This window comes from Aspergillus viridinutans (genome assembly GCF_018404265.1).
Source record: "Aspergillus viridinutans IFM 47045 DNA, scaffold_4, whole genome shotgun sequence".
NCBI classification, from domain to species: domain Eukaryota; kingdom Fungi; phylum Ascomycota; class Eurotiomycetes; order Eurotiales; family Aspergillaceae; genus Aspergillus; species Aspergillus viridinutans.
The window spans coordinates 905575-923757 of record NW_025091220.1 but is presented as its reverse complement, the minus strand read 5'-3'; the positions used below and the strand labels follow the sequence as shown (position 1 = coordinate 923757).

Sequence of the window (18183 nt, the reverse complement as noted above, 5' to 3'; positions counted from 1 at the left end):
CCGACATTGGTAGTATGCAAACTACCTGACATGGGACAACCGCTGATGAGGCTACAGATAACTTCCCGGACTAGTTAGTCCGAAGCTCTTGTACCGTACATCGGATAAGCAGGCGCGTCAAAACTACCTCTGGGAGGCCCCCCGCTCCTAAACAGTGACGTGACATGGTCACAGGGAGAAGTTGAACTTCGACACTTGCAGTCGAGTCTCTGACCCCTGCAATAGATGAATTATGCTTTGTGCTCACACTCCAATCATACCAAGTATTAAGGCGATTCCGCTCCTCCTAAAGGTCAGCCAAAATTGCCGCCGTTCCCCATTTTATACGGCCGGAAGAGCTTCGCGGGACCCCGATGTATTGAAAGACATCGTCAAGCCCCCTCACTTGACAATTGAGTGCGTAAATCACTAGCATCCATTGGTTTATCACGAATCCTGGAGAGAAGCCGTGCGAGCAGGGATAGTTCCATCCGTCCATTCAAATTTTGGGGAGTACTTACCAGATAGGTATGGCAATCGCATTGATGTGGGCCCGTTTGAACGAATAAGTTCTTGATTGGTCACATAGGAGGTTTAGATTGAGCGTTGCGGGGAGACGAGAAGCATTGATTCGTCAGGTTCTGGCATTCTGGCAAGGGTCTTTGTTGCCAGTTCTTTCCATGCGTGCTTAGAGAGAACCTTGGGATGTAACAAATTCAACTTTGCATAACAAAGGTAGCACAGCAAGTATACAACTGCATGAGCATAACTGCAAAGGTTCCTGCAAGCACGTGGACTGCAGATCTCAGCTGTCCCGTATTTAATTACGCTTTTTGATACTTTTCAAGAAGCTTATTCTTGATCTCAGATCGTTGGATACAGATCAAGTTCCAACCTTCCAAGGTCTTGATTGCCTAATCTCCACTTCTGAGCCAGCCAAGCGCGGCAGCACCAAACTCCAAAGTGTTGTCGGTCAGAGCGGGTTGGTTACTAGTAACCAACCCATCATGAAGCGTGTGCACTGATACCTACCTTAGTCAAATTTAGGTTGATAAATCAGAGAAAAGGAGAAGTCGCTGGAGTCTCACTCACATGATTGAGGCTTGCTGTCTCTTTGGTCCATTCGTATGGGCGGGATTTCTCCTCCAAGATGACCTGCTAAGGTAAGGCTGCTAACGGAGCAGCTAACCAATTGGATTTTTTCCGTCATTGTGCGCCGAATTGAACTCAAAAGTCCTTTCTGGGCGCTTGAAACAGAAGCATTATTCAGGGACTCCCGGAGTCTGACTAATTTTTACGCGATCCATTCTTCGAATATTGATCCAAAATCATATTTCGTCATGCCATATTCGGCGTAACGATTGAGGCGTTCTCATTGACTTGAATCGCTTGTGGTTCCTTCTTGCGCCACGCTTGCTTCTCCACTATCAGTACGAATATATCGGTCAAGATATGGGGTTCGACCTGACTGATCCGAGCTCATCGTCAGCGGCCTCAATCAATTCTTGTATCTGGTGGTCCCGTTTTCTCGTACCTGTCACTACAGTTTCTGGTAGTCTGACCTGATTTCTACCTTCTGGTACATCCACAGCGGTGGATTCAGGGGACAATGTCAGCAAGCTCCGACGTGATGCCCGCGGATGGTGGTCGTTCGCAGCAAACGGCCCCGTCGCAGCAATTGAATCGTTCCTGTGAATCATGCAGAGGCCTCAAAGTTCGTTGTATCCCTGATCCAACCACAGCGAACCAATGCCAGCGGTGCACAAAGACCGGAAGGGTCTGTATCTTTGTAGCACCCCAAAGGCGGCGGCCACGAAAGCGAACTGATTCCAGAGTTGCCCAATTGGAGAGGGAAATGCGGCAGATGCGTTCACTATTGAAGGACCGTCTCCATGCGGATGACAGCGGTGCAGAAAGCGTGGATAGCGAGAACGACGAATCGCCGGAACATGATTCGGGTATCGAATCCAAAGAACACCTATCTTCAATCCCCGAGGCATCCAGCAGTGTCTCAACATCAACCAGGCATACGGACCAGTCTCATGGTGTTCCACTCTCTTCATATCCCAACGTTGTCGAGAGCAGCTCGGTCTCCATCCCCTCCTTACCCCCTGGGTTCAATGGATACTCCCCTGAAATGCCAATAGGAGATGACATTATCGATCGGGCTGTGATTCCCTTGGAATATGCCAATGAACTGGTGGCGTTCTTCATCAGAGATTTAATGGCCTTCGCTCCCGTCATCGTGCTGCCTCCTGAGACTACCGCATCGCACCTGCGTCATTCTAAGCCCGTACTGTTTCTTTCCATTATCGCCGCTGCCGCTATTGCCGTGGATGCGAGTGTCGCGGCCGTTCTTAATCGAGAGCTGGTTCGGCTCTATGCGGAACGATTCTTCATTCAGGGCGAGAAATCCTTAGAGCTAGTCCAGGCATTGGTGCTCATGACGGTCTTCTACTACCCGCCCGACTCGCCAATGAAATTGCAGCAATTTCAGTACACGCACATTGCAGCTACCATGGCTTTGGAAATTGGTTTGGCCTCTAAGCGTAGAGTATCTCCAAAAGCAGGCGGGAAGAAAGACAAGCGGAATGCGTATGACGAGCAGATGGCGGAACAAGCGAGAGCGATATTGGAGTGTTATCATTTGGCTTCTACGTAAGGATCGAGAAGCGCCCTGCGGAGAGGCAAGCTGCTGATCATTTGAAACAGTGTCGCAATGAAGACTCGTCGACCTAATCTGCTCCTGTTCAACGATTGGATGAGTGAATGCGTGAAACACTTAGAAAAATCGCCAAATGTCATAGATCGACATATGGCCACCTGGTTCGAACTCCAAAGAATCGTTGATGAGGCTATGGCTTCCTTCGGCCTCGATGACACAAGTTCCACCACGCCTTTGACGGAATCTCGCGTTCAGGCTGTATTGCGGTGGTTTGACAATCGAATGCTTAATTGGAAGAAGAATACACCAGCGGACATGCTCACAGGTGCGCTTTCCTCCCCGCAATGATTTGGAAGTAGCTAGCTCACTCTTGTATCCTTCAGTGCCCATGAGTTTCGAGTACCATTACACCAATCTTGCCGTATATGAACTGGCAATCGGAGAAGGCTACCGAGATCCTGATGCGATCAAGCAGGAATATTACACGCTTCCGAGGCCGGAAGGTGACCGCCGAAATCAACGCGCCAGTACCCCTCTCAGTGCCATCCGCGTAGATATAACGATCAAGTGGATGCATACAGCTCACGAGATGCTCAATTTCTTCCTCAGTTGCGACAATGAACTCATGCGAAAGCTTCCGAACTTGATATACACACGTGTGGGCGTGGCCTTGATGTCTCTTTTGAAGATATACTTCACTGTAATATCAGGCGGTTTGGGAGAGTTTGTGACACCGGAGTCCGTCAAGATTGAGATGTACCTGAACGCAATCGCAAGGAGACTCACCGAGGCGAGCGGCGGCCAGAAGTACAAGATCCCCAGCCGATGGTATTATGTTCTTGCCGTCAAAGCTCGAAACTGGTATGATCGGCTGCAACAGCGGCAAGCCCAGCGGGAAAGTGGCTTTGCGTCTCAAATGGAGGCGGGCCAATCAATTCAGATGCAAATGCCAGCCCATACTCTTCCCCACCCCGGTCCCATCAATCCAAACTGTTCTACAGAGTCACTCGTCGTGGATGCAGGCATCCCGCAAGGTCCTCCATATTCTAACATGGGTAGTGCCTATGGAGCTCCAGTGGCCATGAACCAAATGTGGCATGCGGACCAAAATTATGCGCCATCTCTCAGCTACCAGTATCCGGAATATCAGCAGGCCACTTTGCAATCTCAGTATGGGTACGTGGCGCAGCATCCAAGCTTAGCCTCGGAAAGCAACCAAAATCAACCGCCATTACCTCGTAGAACTGGGATGGAATTGGACGGCTGGCTTCCAGATGGGAGTATATTTGGGGCACCCACTTTACCTGGATTTTGATAATTCGGTTTCATTCTTCCTGTTTCAACTCTGCCATCAAGTGCGTGTCACGTCATGTCAAAGGGTTTTCTGACCTCGCCATCCTGATCGAGGTCTTACATACCTCGTGTTAGCCATCTGATTAAAAGACCACGATAGTCCATGAACTATATCTATGACGGAGACATCACTCCACCGACCCTCATTGAGGGGAATCCAAACAATCGCTTTTCAGGAACGAAGAAGAAAAACCAAGACACGAAGGACGTAGGCCAGACTAGATATTGAATAAGAAAACCTACACCGGCGTAACGTCGGTACGGAAATTTATTCCATCTCAGTCGAGCCTCACGGAGTATCGGTGAACACGGAACCTCCGGTATGGAATTGTATCCGATTTGGGCATGTCGTAGAACGCCCACCCCTGAAGATCTAAGAGATCAGCAAATCATTATCGAGACCCTTTCAAAACATCGTGGAGCTGTCAGCCGTCATTGGGTCTTCTTGAGGATGAAGCGAAATTAGACCGTTCGGACTTTGGAGTATGTGCCGACTGCCGACTTTGGAGTATAGCGCCCCTCGCTTAGATGCCTAGTAAGCTGTGGGCGCCATTGAAGACGTCAAGCATCCAGATTGGCGGGCTAATATATCCATCTATCTCCGGAGGCTGCGCTCCGGCGTTATATTTGAATCCGAAGTAAACGAGGTCCCGTGCAGAAATGTATTGGAGGCTTAGTGGTTGTTGGGTGAGAGTTGGTGTCTTGTTGTCTATCGGTCTACCCTGCTCTCCTAGTAGTCCGTATCAATTATTGCCAGCAGTGAGGATTAGCAACTATCTAGCAAGATGATAATTGCGGTCGAAGCCAAATGGAACTGATTTGATTAGATATGCTCTGATCAATTGATCCATTATTACTGTATAAGTTGTATTCTTGCTATCTGATTTTCTCCTATGACGTGTAATGGCGTATACCCTCACGCCCTTTCGCCGCTCTCTCTTAATGGTGCCAAAGATATCATATACCTCTCGAGAGGTACCAATGTAATTATCGTGCAAATACTCTGAATATATCACTAAGATATCCATCATGTCTGACCTATCCCGTAGAGAACCCTCTACGAGTGAGTTCCCCCTCCCATATCCAACAAGAACCACTAAGCGGTGTCATCCCCAGAGGCTCTCCTAGAGAAAGCCAGGTACCAGTCTGGCAGCATCGGCGAGGCCCTCAATGACCCCGAGCAGAACACGACTGGCGCGCAGTTTGACAAGAGCAAATATCCCTCTGAGCCGGTCTGGGATAAGGGTAGCACGACCAAAGTGGCGGTTGATGTTCCTCCTACGGGGAAGATGTGAGTTTGTCCATTGCTTGATCTTTCAGCTTTGCTGGTGTGAGAGTGATTAGGGTATGTGGTTCAGCAGTTGCTGATTGATGCTGCATCAGGGTGGATAAAACGAGGGATCCTGCCGGGGTTAGGTGACTAGCTATTCTGGGTAGATGGCGTGGTTGTGCAGTCTTCTTGTGCTCAATTATTCCACCTTGTTTCGATGTATGACCGGATACTTGAAATTTGATTATGAGTCTGGTAGTCAAACTTCGACGGGTAACCTGCATAGTCTGCAGCGATTGATAGGGGTAGTTGGAGGCAGCTCAGCAGTAGCTTCTACCAACTAGCGGCCATCTTAGAATAATAATCATGTCTTGCTCTTGCATGTCAAGCTGTGAAACCTATCTGTGGCAGTAGAATGATGCTCCCAAGATGGAGAAAGCATGGGCCTCTAGTATCAGTTGATGGATCAGACCGATGTCTCATATTATGAAGAGCATCGAGCAGTTGACTTTTTTCCAGAGCAAAAATGATTGGAGAATCATATTTCCTGCCTGCAAGATGCTTCCTAAAGATGGCATATTCTATGAAGGAATTCTCAATCTCCTCTGTTGAAGCTCTTCAAGAAATGGGAGTTATCTATGTAGTCACTTTACTACTAATCTAGTCACCCGAAGCGCAAACCAATTGCCGCATTCGGATCACCCCATAACGGAACCACTTCCCCTGGTCGCAGTCGCTCTCTCAACACAATTCCGCAATCGTTCGTGTTCACAACAAAACAGCAGGGAGAGGAGTAAGATTGTGCGATTTCGATTTCCTCCCTCCCTTGTTGCTGCTGCCTAACCCGCTATTACTCGCTTTTATTTCTGTGCTTTTTCTTGAGACTTCCCGCCCCCTCTATACCTAGTTTAGGTCCCGTGGCCTTGAGCGTCCCTTTTCACGCGACCTTTTCGACCTCCAATGATTGTCAGCACTGAATGCTCTTCTTGCGCGAATGGGTGATACTGCGTGGTTTGAGTTGGAATACACAGGAGGCTTCACCTTCGGGAACGAGTCTAGGAAACCGGCGAGACCGCTTTAGCACGAAACATCCATGAAGAATGACCTCACCCTCAAGCGCCGCTATTGACCATTCTGTCGACTCTTCCACTGACCCTCCACAGCCTGGTTCTCAAGCTTCGGGGGATACGCAGTCATCGGCTGCATCTACTCTTCCTAATAATGATCAGACAGACGACACAAGGAATGGGGAAGCGGGAGTGAAAACGCCAGAAGGAGTAAAGGCTGGAGGGAACACAACCCTGGAAGATAACAAAGCGGATGCAGATGTGGCAGAGTTAGACGACTTCGGGCTTCCGATCCCAGTCCGGCCCAAGGCTGCACGTCGGTCAGAAGACGAATTACTAGAGGAGGACGAAACGTTTCATGATGTTGAAGAGACACGGATACCACCTAAGAGTGAGACTACCTCCTCGGAGAATGATAAACCCGCTGCCTCCCACGATCTTTCCTGTGAGAATGACAAGCAAGGCACACCCCCACCGGCCTACTCTAGCTTAGATATCCACAATTCTGTCCATCAGTCCTCTCCAGCACATAAGAGGCATTCGAGCCTCAAGCCGTCGGAATGGTCGCACCAGCGACTGAGCGAAAACAAAGAAACCTATTTGGAAAGCGATGATGAAAGCGACGGCGAATGGAAGGAAATGCCCGCCCTGGGCGAATTCGATGTCTACGACGACTATGGGCGATTGGTTGCTCGTGGCGCCAAAGAAGAGGGTGATGACGCAGTATATCAGGGCCTGGGTGGCGCTGGAAAGGGATATACTCGAGTACAACTCGACGAAGACGCGCAGTCGGCGACAAGTTTGGATCAGGACACAAGCTATCTCTTCAAGGAAGCCGCCGGCAACTCTGTAGGAGTAGAAGGAGAAGAGCTGCGGGACCCGCTCAGCCAACTACAAGCTACTAAAGATCTTCTGACTGAAAGTCAAAGGATTGCTTATGTGGGTGTGACGCGGCTGGTGATCTACCAGATGACCCAGGATTTGGAAAAGATACCAACAACTAAGGCTTCCCGCAAGGCGAAACAGAAAGCGGCCGACCTCATGAGGAAATGGGGTCAGACCGTCATGGGAAGGGTTTATACTCACATGGAGATCGATCCTGCGGAGCAAATCATGATTGAACAATTGGCTGAGCACGGCGTTCAGCCTGCGGATCTTGTTCGACCACTGATGCAGAATGCTCGAGTCAAAAATCCAATGGCAGATGAGCTCGACTCTCCAAAGGCATCTGTGTCCTCGAGTGCGTCTCCCGGCTTGAAGGGGAACAGCCAAGCAAGCTTATCCACCGAATCTGAGGATACTTCCGAACCGACTTCCCCTCCACCTTACAAAACGCACGAAGATGACGACCTACCGGAAGTGCGAACCCCGTCACAGATGCCTACTTCAGCAAAGATTGACATTGACCTTCGTTGGACGGTCCTTTGCGACCTATTTCTCGTTCTTATCTCGGATTCGGCCTATGATGCCCGATCCCGATCCTTACTGGAAAGAGTCGGCAAGTCCATGGAAGTGTCCTGGCTGCAAATTGCCCGCTTTGAGAAGCGTGTTATTGATGCCCTCGAGATGCAGGAAGCTGCGGAGAAAGAGACCTGGGATGAGTCTGAGCACATGGAGAAGCGTCGCAAGATGGCGCTGAAACGGAAATATATGGTTATGGGCCTGGCCACTGTTGGGGGAGGATTGATCATCGGTCTCTCCGCCGGTCTGCTGGCTCCGGTCATCGGCGCTGGTCTTGCAGCGGGCTTCACAACCGTCGGAATTTCTGGGACCAGCGCTTTCTTAGGGGGAGCTGGTGGGACAGCCTTGATCGCTTCTGGCGCTACCTTGACAGGAAGTACTATCGGCTTAAGGGCGTCACACAGACGCACTGGAGCTGTGCAGACTTTTGAGTATCGTCCTCTCCACAACAACAAGAGGGTCAACCTGATTGTTGCGATTTCAGGCTGGATGACTGGCAAGGTCGATGACGTTCGATTGCCGTTCAGTACAGTCGATCCTATTATGGGCGACCTTTATTCGGTCCTATGGGAGCCGGAGATGCTTCAGAGCATGGGTGCCACCATCAACATCCTAGCCACAGAGGTAAGCGTCTCCTGACTTTGCGTGGCTTTTGCTGTCATGGAGCTGACTGTATTACCTATAGGCCTTGACTCAGGGTCTGCAACAGGTCTTAGGAAGCACTGTCCTCATGGCATTAATGGCATCCTTGCAGCTACCTCTTGTTCTCACTAAGTTGTCATACTTGATCGATAATCCCTGGAATGTCTCCCTAGCTCGTGCCAACGCGGCAGGGCTAATTTTGGCGGACTCATTGATGGATCATAATCTGGGCAAGAGACCTGTCACTCTACTGGGTTTCTCGCTTGGGGCAAGAGTCATATTCTCGTGTCTGAAAGAGCTCGCAGACAGGGGCGCTAGCGGCTTGATTCAAAATGTCTACCTTTTCGGGTCTCCGGTCGTGGCAAACAAGGACGAATTCATCAAGGCACGCAGCGTTGTCTCTGGCCGGTTTGTGAACGGGTACTCTTCCAATGACTGGATTCTGGGATACCTCTTCCGGGCCACAAGCGGCGGTATTATGCGCGTGGCTGGTATTGCTCCGGTAGAAGGGATCCCCGGCCTGGAGAACGTTGATGTCACTAACTTAGTCAATGGCCACATGGACTATCGTACCGCTATTCCACGGCTACTCAAGGAAGTCGGGTGGGAAGTTCTCAGCGAGGAGTTTGCTGAAATCGAAGACCCCGACCCGGATAATCATGGCGAGCGGCAACGAGAGCTAATCCGCGAAATTGATGAGGCTCGTAAAGCCGCAGAAGCTCAACCAGAGAAGAAGCGGTTTGGACTGTTCAAGCGTGGCAAATTAGCTGAAAAAAAGGGATGGGAAACATACGATGTGAAACGCAGTGACTCGTTTCCCCGTGAATCCACTGACAGCAACGGAACCGGAACCGTCCTCTTCGATATCGATGCGATCAGGGCAGAACTCGCCTCGGAGATGATTGAAGTCAAGCAGCTGGAGTCTACGCTACCACCCATGAAGCTGGATCTCAATTCACCATCAACTCAATCACCAGGTGCTGCTACACCGTCAGAGTACAGAGCTTCCAAAGACGGACGCGCCACCCCATCCGTTCCCCAGACACCCGTTGAAAATTCCCTGGGCCACTCGGCCTCTCAAAAGACGCAATCTCCGCCACCCCATCGGGAGCAGATCAATATGACTTTTGATACTTCTTACGATAACCCTCTGCAACGTTCTCATTCTTCTTTTGAACCAGCTGCCTACGATTCACATCCGACGAGACCAGCTTTACGATCCTCTGTGACGATGCCGACTAGTGTCGGGGCCAGCGCGGTTGGCGCTATGGCTCTTGAGCCCAATGCCTGGGCTGATCACGAATTTGGCCACGGCGAAGAGGGTGAGATCTCGATGACCTTCGAGTGATTATCACTTGGTTTCGTACGGGCTTATATAGTCCTCCTGCGAGTGTGTATAGAGCTTCCCTCGCTTGTTCCATGTTCATCAGCTCCTCTATGTAACGAGTGATGAAACAACGAGTGAATGTCGTGTGATCATTCTATTCTGATTTTGCATTTGGTGTCCCCTTATGTCTGTTAATTATTTCTGCCTTCTTCGTTTCAAAGACTCGATATAGATTTTGTTGAATGACATCGACTTGTATCGAAAACTGTCAGAATCCTCATGTATTACTTTCTGAAAGTTAGCGTATAGCACCGTGGGTTAGTCTACGATCTGTTACTTTGTATTTTTAGAATAAACATGCGATCGTCACTGTTTACAGTGCATCATTAGGCTAGGACCTTGATCATTTCGGCAGCTTGCTCTTAGGTTGAAGTATACCGTGAGTTGTGCTCATATCTCCAACAACTTATCAGGCCATGTGGAGAAAGCGCCGCGATAAGAGATCTTAAGCGTGTCACCACATGGACGCGTTCCACTCCCGTCCCCAAATTCAATACGACGGTCGGATTACCTGCCTTTCTCTCTCTCTATTGCTGCATATTCTTCGTCCCCAATACAAAGAGGCTGGAAGCTGAGCAATAATTTGACCCCTTCGCACAAGCTCTTTTTTTTAACTGGAGGAACTCCGCGGGGTTCATGTGGCGGGTGGCAGCAGCTCGTTGGACGCAATAACCGTCGCTGTATGCCTGAGTCTCTACATTATTGACGTGGACAACCTTGCTGCTGTCGAAGCACAGGTGACTTTACGAGTGGCTGTATTCGACCTCTAGCTCCTACTGCGCAATTCCGACCTGATTATTCAACATGGTTACTCCTACATCTAAACCAAATTCGAGCTTCTCGAAGGTATATTTGACCAAGAATAATTACTCGGGGCGGTCTCTTCACCCAAATGCCAAGCGACCTGGAAAGAGAGCTGAGGATTCAAAGAAAGAAGAAGACACCCAGGATGTTGACGGTTTTGAGGCGGGTTGGAATGAGCGGATAGTGGACAATGAGGACATAACTGCCGAACCCGCCAGCTCTCCCGTCAGTTCTCTTGACGACCAAGAGAATGAGTTTCCGCCCGGTTTTGAGGATTTTGACAGTGCAGTGGGGGAAAGGAGGAGGTCACAAAGAGGAAAGAAAGACTTGCGCGGTTCTGAGTCTCCTACTTTTAGCCGCAAGAGGAATGCCGATGGAATGGCCCACAAAGCTCAGACTGATGCAGAGAAGGAAGATTATGTATTCGGCTGGTCACAAAGTCAGAAGAAGCGCAAACAAGGTTACTCTGGAAAGAAAAGTGATAACTCTTCGTGGAAGGTGCAAGGCTCTACGACCACTCCCTCTCTGTCAAAGTCATCACCTTCCTCCAGTGCTTCAGATTCAAAAGCAAGCCGCAGCTCACAGAGAACCAAAACGGAATCCAAAAAGAAAGCTGTTGACAAGGCTCCAAGCTTTATGGTCCCGCCAGATATCGACGACCTTCTACCTCCATCGTCTGGAACTCGCACGAAGCCCGAGTTTGTTGTCCCCACTTCCCTTCCTAACGATACGATATCTAGCTCCTCTGGATTTGCATCATCCGCTCAAATATCCCGCTTCTTCGATTCTGATGACGACTGTTCAAGTGGCACGTCGCTCAGTTCAGTACCAGAAAACTTGCTGGAAGAATTCTCACAGATGGAGGATGTCTTGCTCTCTGACATGGACGACTCAGAAAACGCGGAGTTGAAGCCCTCGTTGTGTCCCTGGTGCAAGAAGGCTGTCGATCCAGATGCTCTGAGGAAGTTTCGGGCGCAACCGAAACAGCGGATTCGCGAGCAACAGCAATTCTGCGAGTCGCATCAAAAGGAGACGGCGGAGAAAGAATGGAAAGAGAGAGGTTATCCAGACATTGATTGGAATACTTTCGATGAGCGCATCAGGGGTCATTTCGACGATCTGGACAGTATCTTAGTACCGGAAGGCAATTCGTACTACAGAAATGTCCTTGATACTATGTTGAAATCGGGAAAGGCAAAGAACTTTCGCCTGACACTCGCTGGAGACGCCCTCGAGACGATCTGTTGCGGTTATTACGGAACTCGAGGGGCCAACAAAATGTACAGTCTCCTAGTTTTCCTCCTCTTCTTCAAATGCTGTCCTGTTATTAACCGATCCTCTTGACAGGCTACAAGCTCTTACCGCGCGATTCTCCCGCAAACTCCGTCGTTTGGCAGCTGAGGACCACATCGTCAAGACGGCTGGACCTGTCATCTATGCTCAGGCAGTTCTCGTGCCTGAACTGGCCGTCAGGCTAGTCAAAGAAGATATGGGTGTGGATGTTGACTCGGCACGACAAATCCTACGAGAGAGCATTGAAATTGGCGAGAAGCTGAACTTCGCCCCAAACGATGTGGTCCCGATGCCGGTTGAATCGGAGAATGCTGATGCTATCATCGCCTAAGGGCATAATCCGCGACGACATATCGATCTTCTCATTCATTTCGCATACTTATTAGCGACTGTATATAAAAACATTTTTCGGCTTGATACCATTGTTGTTCTTGCTTGTTTGTGACGAATGGTATATCGAAGGGTATCAGTGTGCGAGAGGGCGGCTCGTGTTGAGATGTATTCTTAGTGTGATTCTCTGCTTGAATGAGCATACGAATGGACCCTTTTGAGGGTTTGACGATGTTACATGAGCCAAAGAAATGGTGTTACTTTGACGCCTCTTGTTATTATGTGTCCTTGTTTAGGAAGGTCGATAAGCTCTCCAAATCCACTGATAAGAGGAGCAATTTAGACCCACAATTACGTGCGGATAGCTCAAGCGGAGGGTACCCAACTCATGACATGTAACTCCTCTCTTCCCCCTCATCTTGCGAGCATCGACTCATGCCTCTGGCAAACTGCCACGGCACCTTCTTAAACTAATGGTGCTGTGTGTCGACACTTTCTGATTTCTATTCTACAGCTGCTGTACATGAACATTTGAGCTCTCAATCACGAGATGAGGGAGAAAGCCATGGCTCCCTCAGAGACTACTCCGCTCCTTGTTGTTAACGTCGCTCCACAGCGATATCGATACCCCCATCATACCTTGCGAAGGGTATGCAGCTTCTCCTTGAGCCTGATTCTTTTCGTTGGTTTGATCCTGTTCTTAATCCCGTTTGCCATCCTGCCCCGCGAGCACGGCTCTCTCTGGTCGTATCTCCCCGGTGCCAACCCGTTCCCATACGCCTCATGGCCCAACAGTCCCGGCCTCACGTATAAGCAGCTGCAGGCTGTCCTTCAGAGCACTCCGTCAGCCGCTAAGGCCCGCGAATGGAGCAGTTATTACACGGCAGGTCCGCACCTAGCAGGCAAAAACCTCAGCCAAGCTCTCTGGACCCGCGAGAAGTGGCAAGAGTTCGGCGTGGGCGACACCGAAATCGTCGCTTATGATATCTACCTCAACTATCCTGTGGATCATCGTCTGGCTCTGCTGAAGAAGGACGGCGATAAAACCGAGGTCACCTTCGAAGCTTCTCTGGAAGAGGACGTCCTTGAAGAGGATCACACGAGCGGTCTTCCCGATCGCGTGCCTACTTTCCACGGTTATTCTGCAAGTGGGAACGTCACCGCTCCTTTCGTCTATGTCAATTTCGGGACGTACCATGATTATCAGGACCTCGTTGATGCCAATGTCAGTTTGGCGGGCAAAATTGCTATTGCAAAGTATGGTCGCATCTTTCGTGGGCTGAAGGTGAAGCGGGCACAGGAATTGGGTATGGTCGGTGTGATATTATACGATGATCCCCAGGAAGATGGAGATATTACGGAGGACAATGGCTACAAACCGTACCCTGAGGGACCTGCTCGGAACCCCAGCGCCGTGCAGAGAGGAAGTGCGCAATTCTTGAGTATGACTTTTTTCTCCTTCGGTCCTCAAGCTTTAACTGATACTGACCGTTCTGTGGTAAGGCATCGCTCCCGGTGATCCCACGACTCCCGGTTACCCGTCTAAGCCCGGCTGCGAAAGACAAGATCCCAGTAACTCAATCCCGTCTATTCCATCCCTACCCGTCTCCTATCAGGAAGTGGTGCCTTTCCTAAAAGCGCTGAATGGACATGGTCCCGAGGCATCTGATTTCAACGAATGGTGGCAAGGTGGGAGGCTCGGGTCGAAGGGTGTGGAATATAACATTGGGCCTTCTCCAGATGACGTTGTCATCAATCTGTACAATGAGCAGGAGTATATCACGACTCCGCTATGGAATGTCATTGGTACCATCAAGGGGGCCATTCAGGATGAAGTTGTGATTCTGGGCAATCATCGTGACGCCTGGATTGCTGGTGGAGCCGGGGATCCGAACAGTGGATCCGCTGCGCTCAACGAAGTCATTCGCAGTTTCGGTGAGGCTCTGAAGGCAGGATGGAAGCCACTGCGCACTATTGTCTTTGCTAGCTGGGATGGCGAAGAGTATGGATTGCTTGGGTCGACTGAGTGGGTTGAGGATATGCTTCCGTGGTTGTCGAAGACTACGGTTGCCTACCTTAATGTTGATGTCGCGGCGGCCGGGACCAACTTTCAACCCAAGGCGAGTCCGCTTCTCAACAATGTGATCTACGAGGTGACCGGATTGGTCCAGTCGCCCAACCAGACAGTGGAAGGCCAGACAGTGAGGGATACCTGGGATGGCCGGATTGCCACCATGGGAAGTGGTAGCGACTTTACTGCGTTCCAGGATTTTGCAGGCATCCCCAGTTACGATCTGGGTTTCAACCATGGTCCCAAGGACCCTGTATATCATTATCACTCCAACTACGATAGTTTCGACTGGATGGATCGATTCGGTGACCCTGATTGGCTGTACCACGAAGCATGCACTAAGATTTGGGCTCTGGCTGCGGCTAAACTGGCGGAGACTCCTGTGCTTTCCTTTAACGCTACGGACTATGCTATGGGCCTCAGCACATATTTGGATAAGATTCGGCCTGCGGCGGAGCGACTGCCTGGTCATTCATCGTTCGACTTTGGGCCACTGGACAAAGCGATTGTGCGACTTCAGAAAGTGGCTGCGAAATTTGACGCCGAAGCCGCAGAGCTAACCTCGCAGTTGGACGAGAATCTTCCGTGGTGGCTCTGGTGGAAGAAGGTGAGACTGTACTTCTTGATCCGCGGGGTCAATGACAAGTACAAGATCATTGAGCGCAAGTTCCTGTATCAGCCTGGCTTGGACGGGAGAAATTGGTACAAGCACGTCGTGTTTGCGCCTGGCATCTGGACTGGATACTCTGGCGCGACATATCCTGGGCTGGTGGAAAGTCTGGAGGCAGGAGATTTGGAAAATGCAGAGGTTAGTCGTCTCGCTTTTTGCACGATCTGGTTCGTTCGTTTTTCGTGTCTGCTAACGTTATGATGTACAGAAATGGCGCGATATTATCCGTCAGCGAATCGAAGATGCCACGGACCTGTTGCAATAAGTTTTGTAATTCCGGGTGCTATATTCCATATAGAGATTGTGGACGCTTTTCTTTTGTTCACGTTTACAGGCAGGTCGAGTAATTTGAAAAGTTGTGCACAAATTTTGTACTCTAGTTCCGCTGGGGTTCTCAGCCTTGGACAAAGCCATCAGCCAATGATCCATCTATGTGGTACGAAGTATATGAATTGTTAATTATCTATAAATGCTTGGCCATGTCTTATCCTAGAATTATTTTGTATACCTGCTGGAGTTCATTATGCTATTTTTTATCCAAAGCCCGCATATATGCGACATCAGCACAGACCGGAAAAGATTCCGCATGTCACGGTGACCTTGGGAAATCCACAGCAGGACCTATCATGAAGTTGTCGCCGATCGACAGTGGAATAATTGAGTCATGATCGAGGAGCAACTGACCTGGTGCATGCATTTGAAGGCGCAGTTGCTCAAGCGGTCAAACTCCGAATCGCCGAAGGGTCTATCTATCATTACAATTGTTCTGCCAGTTCGTTATCCGTATGCTGTGGGGGTCCAATGCATCCATCCATCAGCGATCCAGCGGGCTAGGCCGACTAGCAGTCTGTCCTTCAAAAGAACCATTGCATTTCATTTGACACTGATTTTTGTAGAATCCGCATTTCCCCACTCGTGATGCTGACAAAAAGCAAAAGGTGAGTGAGGCCTTTGACAATAATTGACCGAACTAGTAACTCAAAAAGTGCAGTAATGCACAGACTCGACTCTTGCTTTCCTCCTTCTCCAGTTCTGTTTTTTTGACTCTCTTCTCTCTCGTGCTTGACTGGTCCAGTGTCTATTATCGATAGACCCCAGGTACTTCTTTTCCATGACTTTGACGCAAGGCTCGCTTTCCCTCGGTTACTTGCCTCATCTCGATCTGTATAATAGCCGACTGCCCAGCTTACTAGGCTATTGACCGGGTTTCTATCACAGCTTTAAGATGCACGAGAAATCTCCCAGACTGCCGGTGCGGCAGCTGCTGATTTTATGTAAGTATTGTCAGACTAGAGATAAGTATGCTATCTGCAAACTGACTTCTTGAACCAGCAATATGTAGATTTGCCGAGCCAGGTACGTCCAAGCTCACTCAGCAGTGCAACATTGGGATACAAATCTCTCCATTAATAGACCGATTTCGGACTTCGACCTATACTGAACTCTTTCCCCTTGCTAAACAGTTGTTTTCACTTCCGCCTTACCATATCTCGTATGCAAACTGCCCGTCCGATGAGTCGCCATAACCCAGCTAACCACCCTTCACCTCCAGCCCGAAATGATTGAGGACATTGGCGTTCCCAAAAATGAAGTCGCGAAATGGGTCGGGATCGCCTCGGCCGCGTCAGCCAGCTCCCAGGCTGCCATGGCCGTGACCTGGGGAACCGTCTCGGACACCGTCGGTCGCAAGCCCATCGTCCTGTGCGGCTTGACGTTCACCATGATTTTCTCGCTTATGTTCGGCCTGTCAAAGACTCTAGCGATGCTGATCGCTTCCCGTGCGCTGCTGGGCCTCATGAACGGGAACGTCGGGATCATTCGGACCATGGTCGCGGAGATGGTCCCGGAGAAGGAGTTGCAGCCGCGTGCATTCAGCGTTATGCCGCTGGTTTGGACAATTGGGAGTATCTTTGGGCCGGCATTTGGCGGTGCGCTGGCGCGCCCGGCGGAGAAGCATCCGGCGACTTTTGGGAATTGGCAGCTTTTCAAGGACTATCCGTTTCTGTTGCCTAATCTTGCGTCGGCTTTTCTGTTCGTTATCGGGATTACGACGGGGTGGCTCTTTTTGCACGTAAGTGCGATCCAAGATATAGGAGATTAGTGAGTGTACGTGCTAATGTCGGACAGGAAACACTGGCAGCCAAGAAGCATCACCGCGATGTCGGGTTGCGGCTGGGTCAGATGTTGACAGGCTCCTGCAGCTCTCGCAGAAAGAAGATATCTTACTCCGAGACGCAGGAGGATGACGAAACGACTGCGCTGCTGGGACAGCACCGGGCGGCAAAGAGCACGGCTGCCAAACGACCGAGCTGGAAGGAGGTCTTTTCTCCGCAGTCCACCCTGGTTCTTCTCGCCTATGCCATGATGGCGATGCATAACATGGCGTTCGACTCCCTACTTCCAGTTTTCCTGCATACGCCGATCCAGAGACTGGACGGGAATCCGGAGGTGCGGTTGCCGTTCAAATTTATCGGGGGGTTCGGCGTTGGTACGTATCTGTCTCTCTCTTTCTCAAGCCGCTCTCTTGACACTTCCTGAATAGACTCCCAAACGATCGGCATATACTACACCTTGATCGGTATTATCGGCATGCTCGTTCAGTTCTTCATCTTCCCGGCAGCAGCCAAGCGATTTGGGGTCCTCAACTGCATCAAAGTCATTGCCGTCACCTTCCCTGTCGTCTACCTCCTGACACCCTTCACTGCACTCGTTCCAGCATCGATCCGGAGCTTTGTTGTGTTCATGCTCATGCTCAGCAAGCTGACATGCACCATCTTTAGCTTTCCCTGCTGCACCATCCTCCTGACTAACTCCGCAGCCAGCCTCAATGTGCTGGGGACCCTGAATGGGGTCGGCACGAGTGTCAGTGCGGTTGGAAGAGCGGCTGGGCCTGCACTTGTCGGTGCGGCGTTTTCCTATGGAGTTAATCGGGGCTACGTCATCCTCCCTTGGTGGCTTCTGGCTGTCTTTGCTGCCTTGAGTGCCGTGCCTGTCTTTTGGGTAGAGGAGACGGATGGCTTTCAAGGCAGCCAGGAGTCGGAATCGGAGGCTGCGGAGGATTGATTGATCGAACTGTCGACTTCTCAACGCGGCCGGAGTCGCTGCAGCTTCGTCACCTCCTGCGATTCGACAGTTATCAAGGGCACAAACGACTCAAACTTGATCATGGATACTAATGAGGCTACTGCTAA

General features: G+C 50.3%; 6 protein-coding genes across 6 annotated transcripts; all 6 read left to right on the top strand.

The window, feature by feature from the left end:
• Positions 1-1588: 1588 nt before the first annotated feature.
• Positions 1589-3959, top strand: Aspvir_006312 (uncharacterized protein; the record flags this gene model as incomplete). Its single annotated transcript, XM_043269514.1, has 3 exons — positions 1589-2637; positions 2692-2969; positions 3028-3959. 3 exons carry the CDS (start codon positions 1589-1591, stop codon positions 3957-3959), a joined length of 2259 nt encoding a protein of 752 aa, XP_043125449.1.
• Positions 3960-5026: 1067 nt separating this feature from the next.
• On the top strand, positions 5027-5292 carry Aspvir_006311 (uncharacterized protein; the record flags this gene model as incomplete). The annotated part of the gene is made up of 2 exons (XM_043269513.1): positions 5027-5060; positions 5114-5292. The coding sequence occupies 2 exons, from the start codon at positions 5027-5029 to the stop codon at positions 5290-5292; spliced, it is 213 nt and encodes a 70-aa protein (XP_043125448.1).
• Positions 5293-6367: 1075 nt separating this feature from the next.
• On the top strand, positions 6368-9785 carry Aspvir_006310 (TMCO4 family protein; the record flags this gene model as incomplete). Its single annotated transcript, XM_043269512.1, has 2 exons — positions 6368-8419; positions 8481-9785. 2 exons carry the CDS (start codon positions 6368-6370, stop codon positions 9783-9785), a joined length of 3357 nt encoding a protein of 1118 aa, XP_043125447.1.
• An 843-nt stretch (positions 9786-10628) lies between these two features.
• Positions 10629-12252, top strand: Aspvir_006309 (RTC4 family protein; the record flags this gene model as incomplete). Its single annotated transcript, XM_043269511.1, has 2 exons — positions 10629-11908; positions 11976-12252. 2 exons carry the CDS (start codon positions 10629-10631, stop codon positions 12250-12252), a joined length of 1557 nt encoding a protein of 518 aa, XP_043125446.1.
• Positions 12253-12816: 564 nt separating this feature from the next.
• Positions 12817-15257, top strand: Aspvir_006308 (M28 family metallopeptidase; the record flags this gene model as incomplete). The annotated part of the gene is made up of 3 exons (XM_043269510.1): positions 12817-13693; positions 13755-15130; positions 15201-15257. 3 exons carry the CDS (start codon positions 12817-12819, stop codon positions 15255-15257), a joined length of 2310 nt encoding a protein of 769 aa, XP_043125445.1.
• A 1293-nt stretch (positions 15258-16550) lies between these two features.
• Positions 16551-18055, top strand: Aspvir_006307 (uncharacterized protein; the record flags this gene model as incomplete). The annotated part of the gene is made up of 3 exons (XM_043269509.1): positions 16551-17063; positions 17120-17480; positions 17535-18055. The coding sequence occupies 3 exons, from the start codon at positions 16551-16553 to the stop codon at positions 18053-18055; spliced, it is 1395 nt and encodes a 464-aa protein (XP_043125444.1).
• Between the last annotated feature and the right edge of the window lie 128 nt (positions 18056-18183).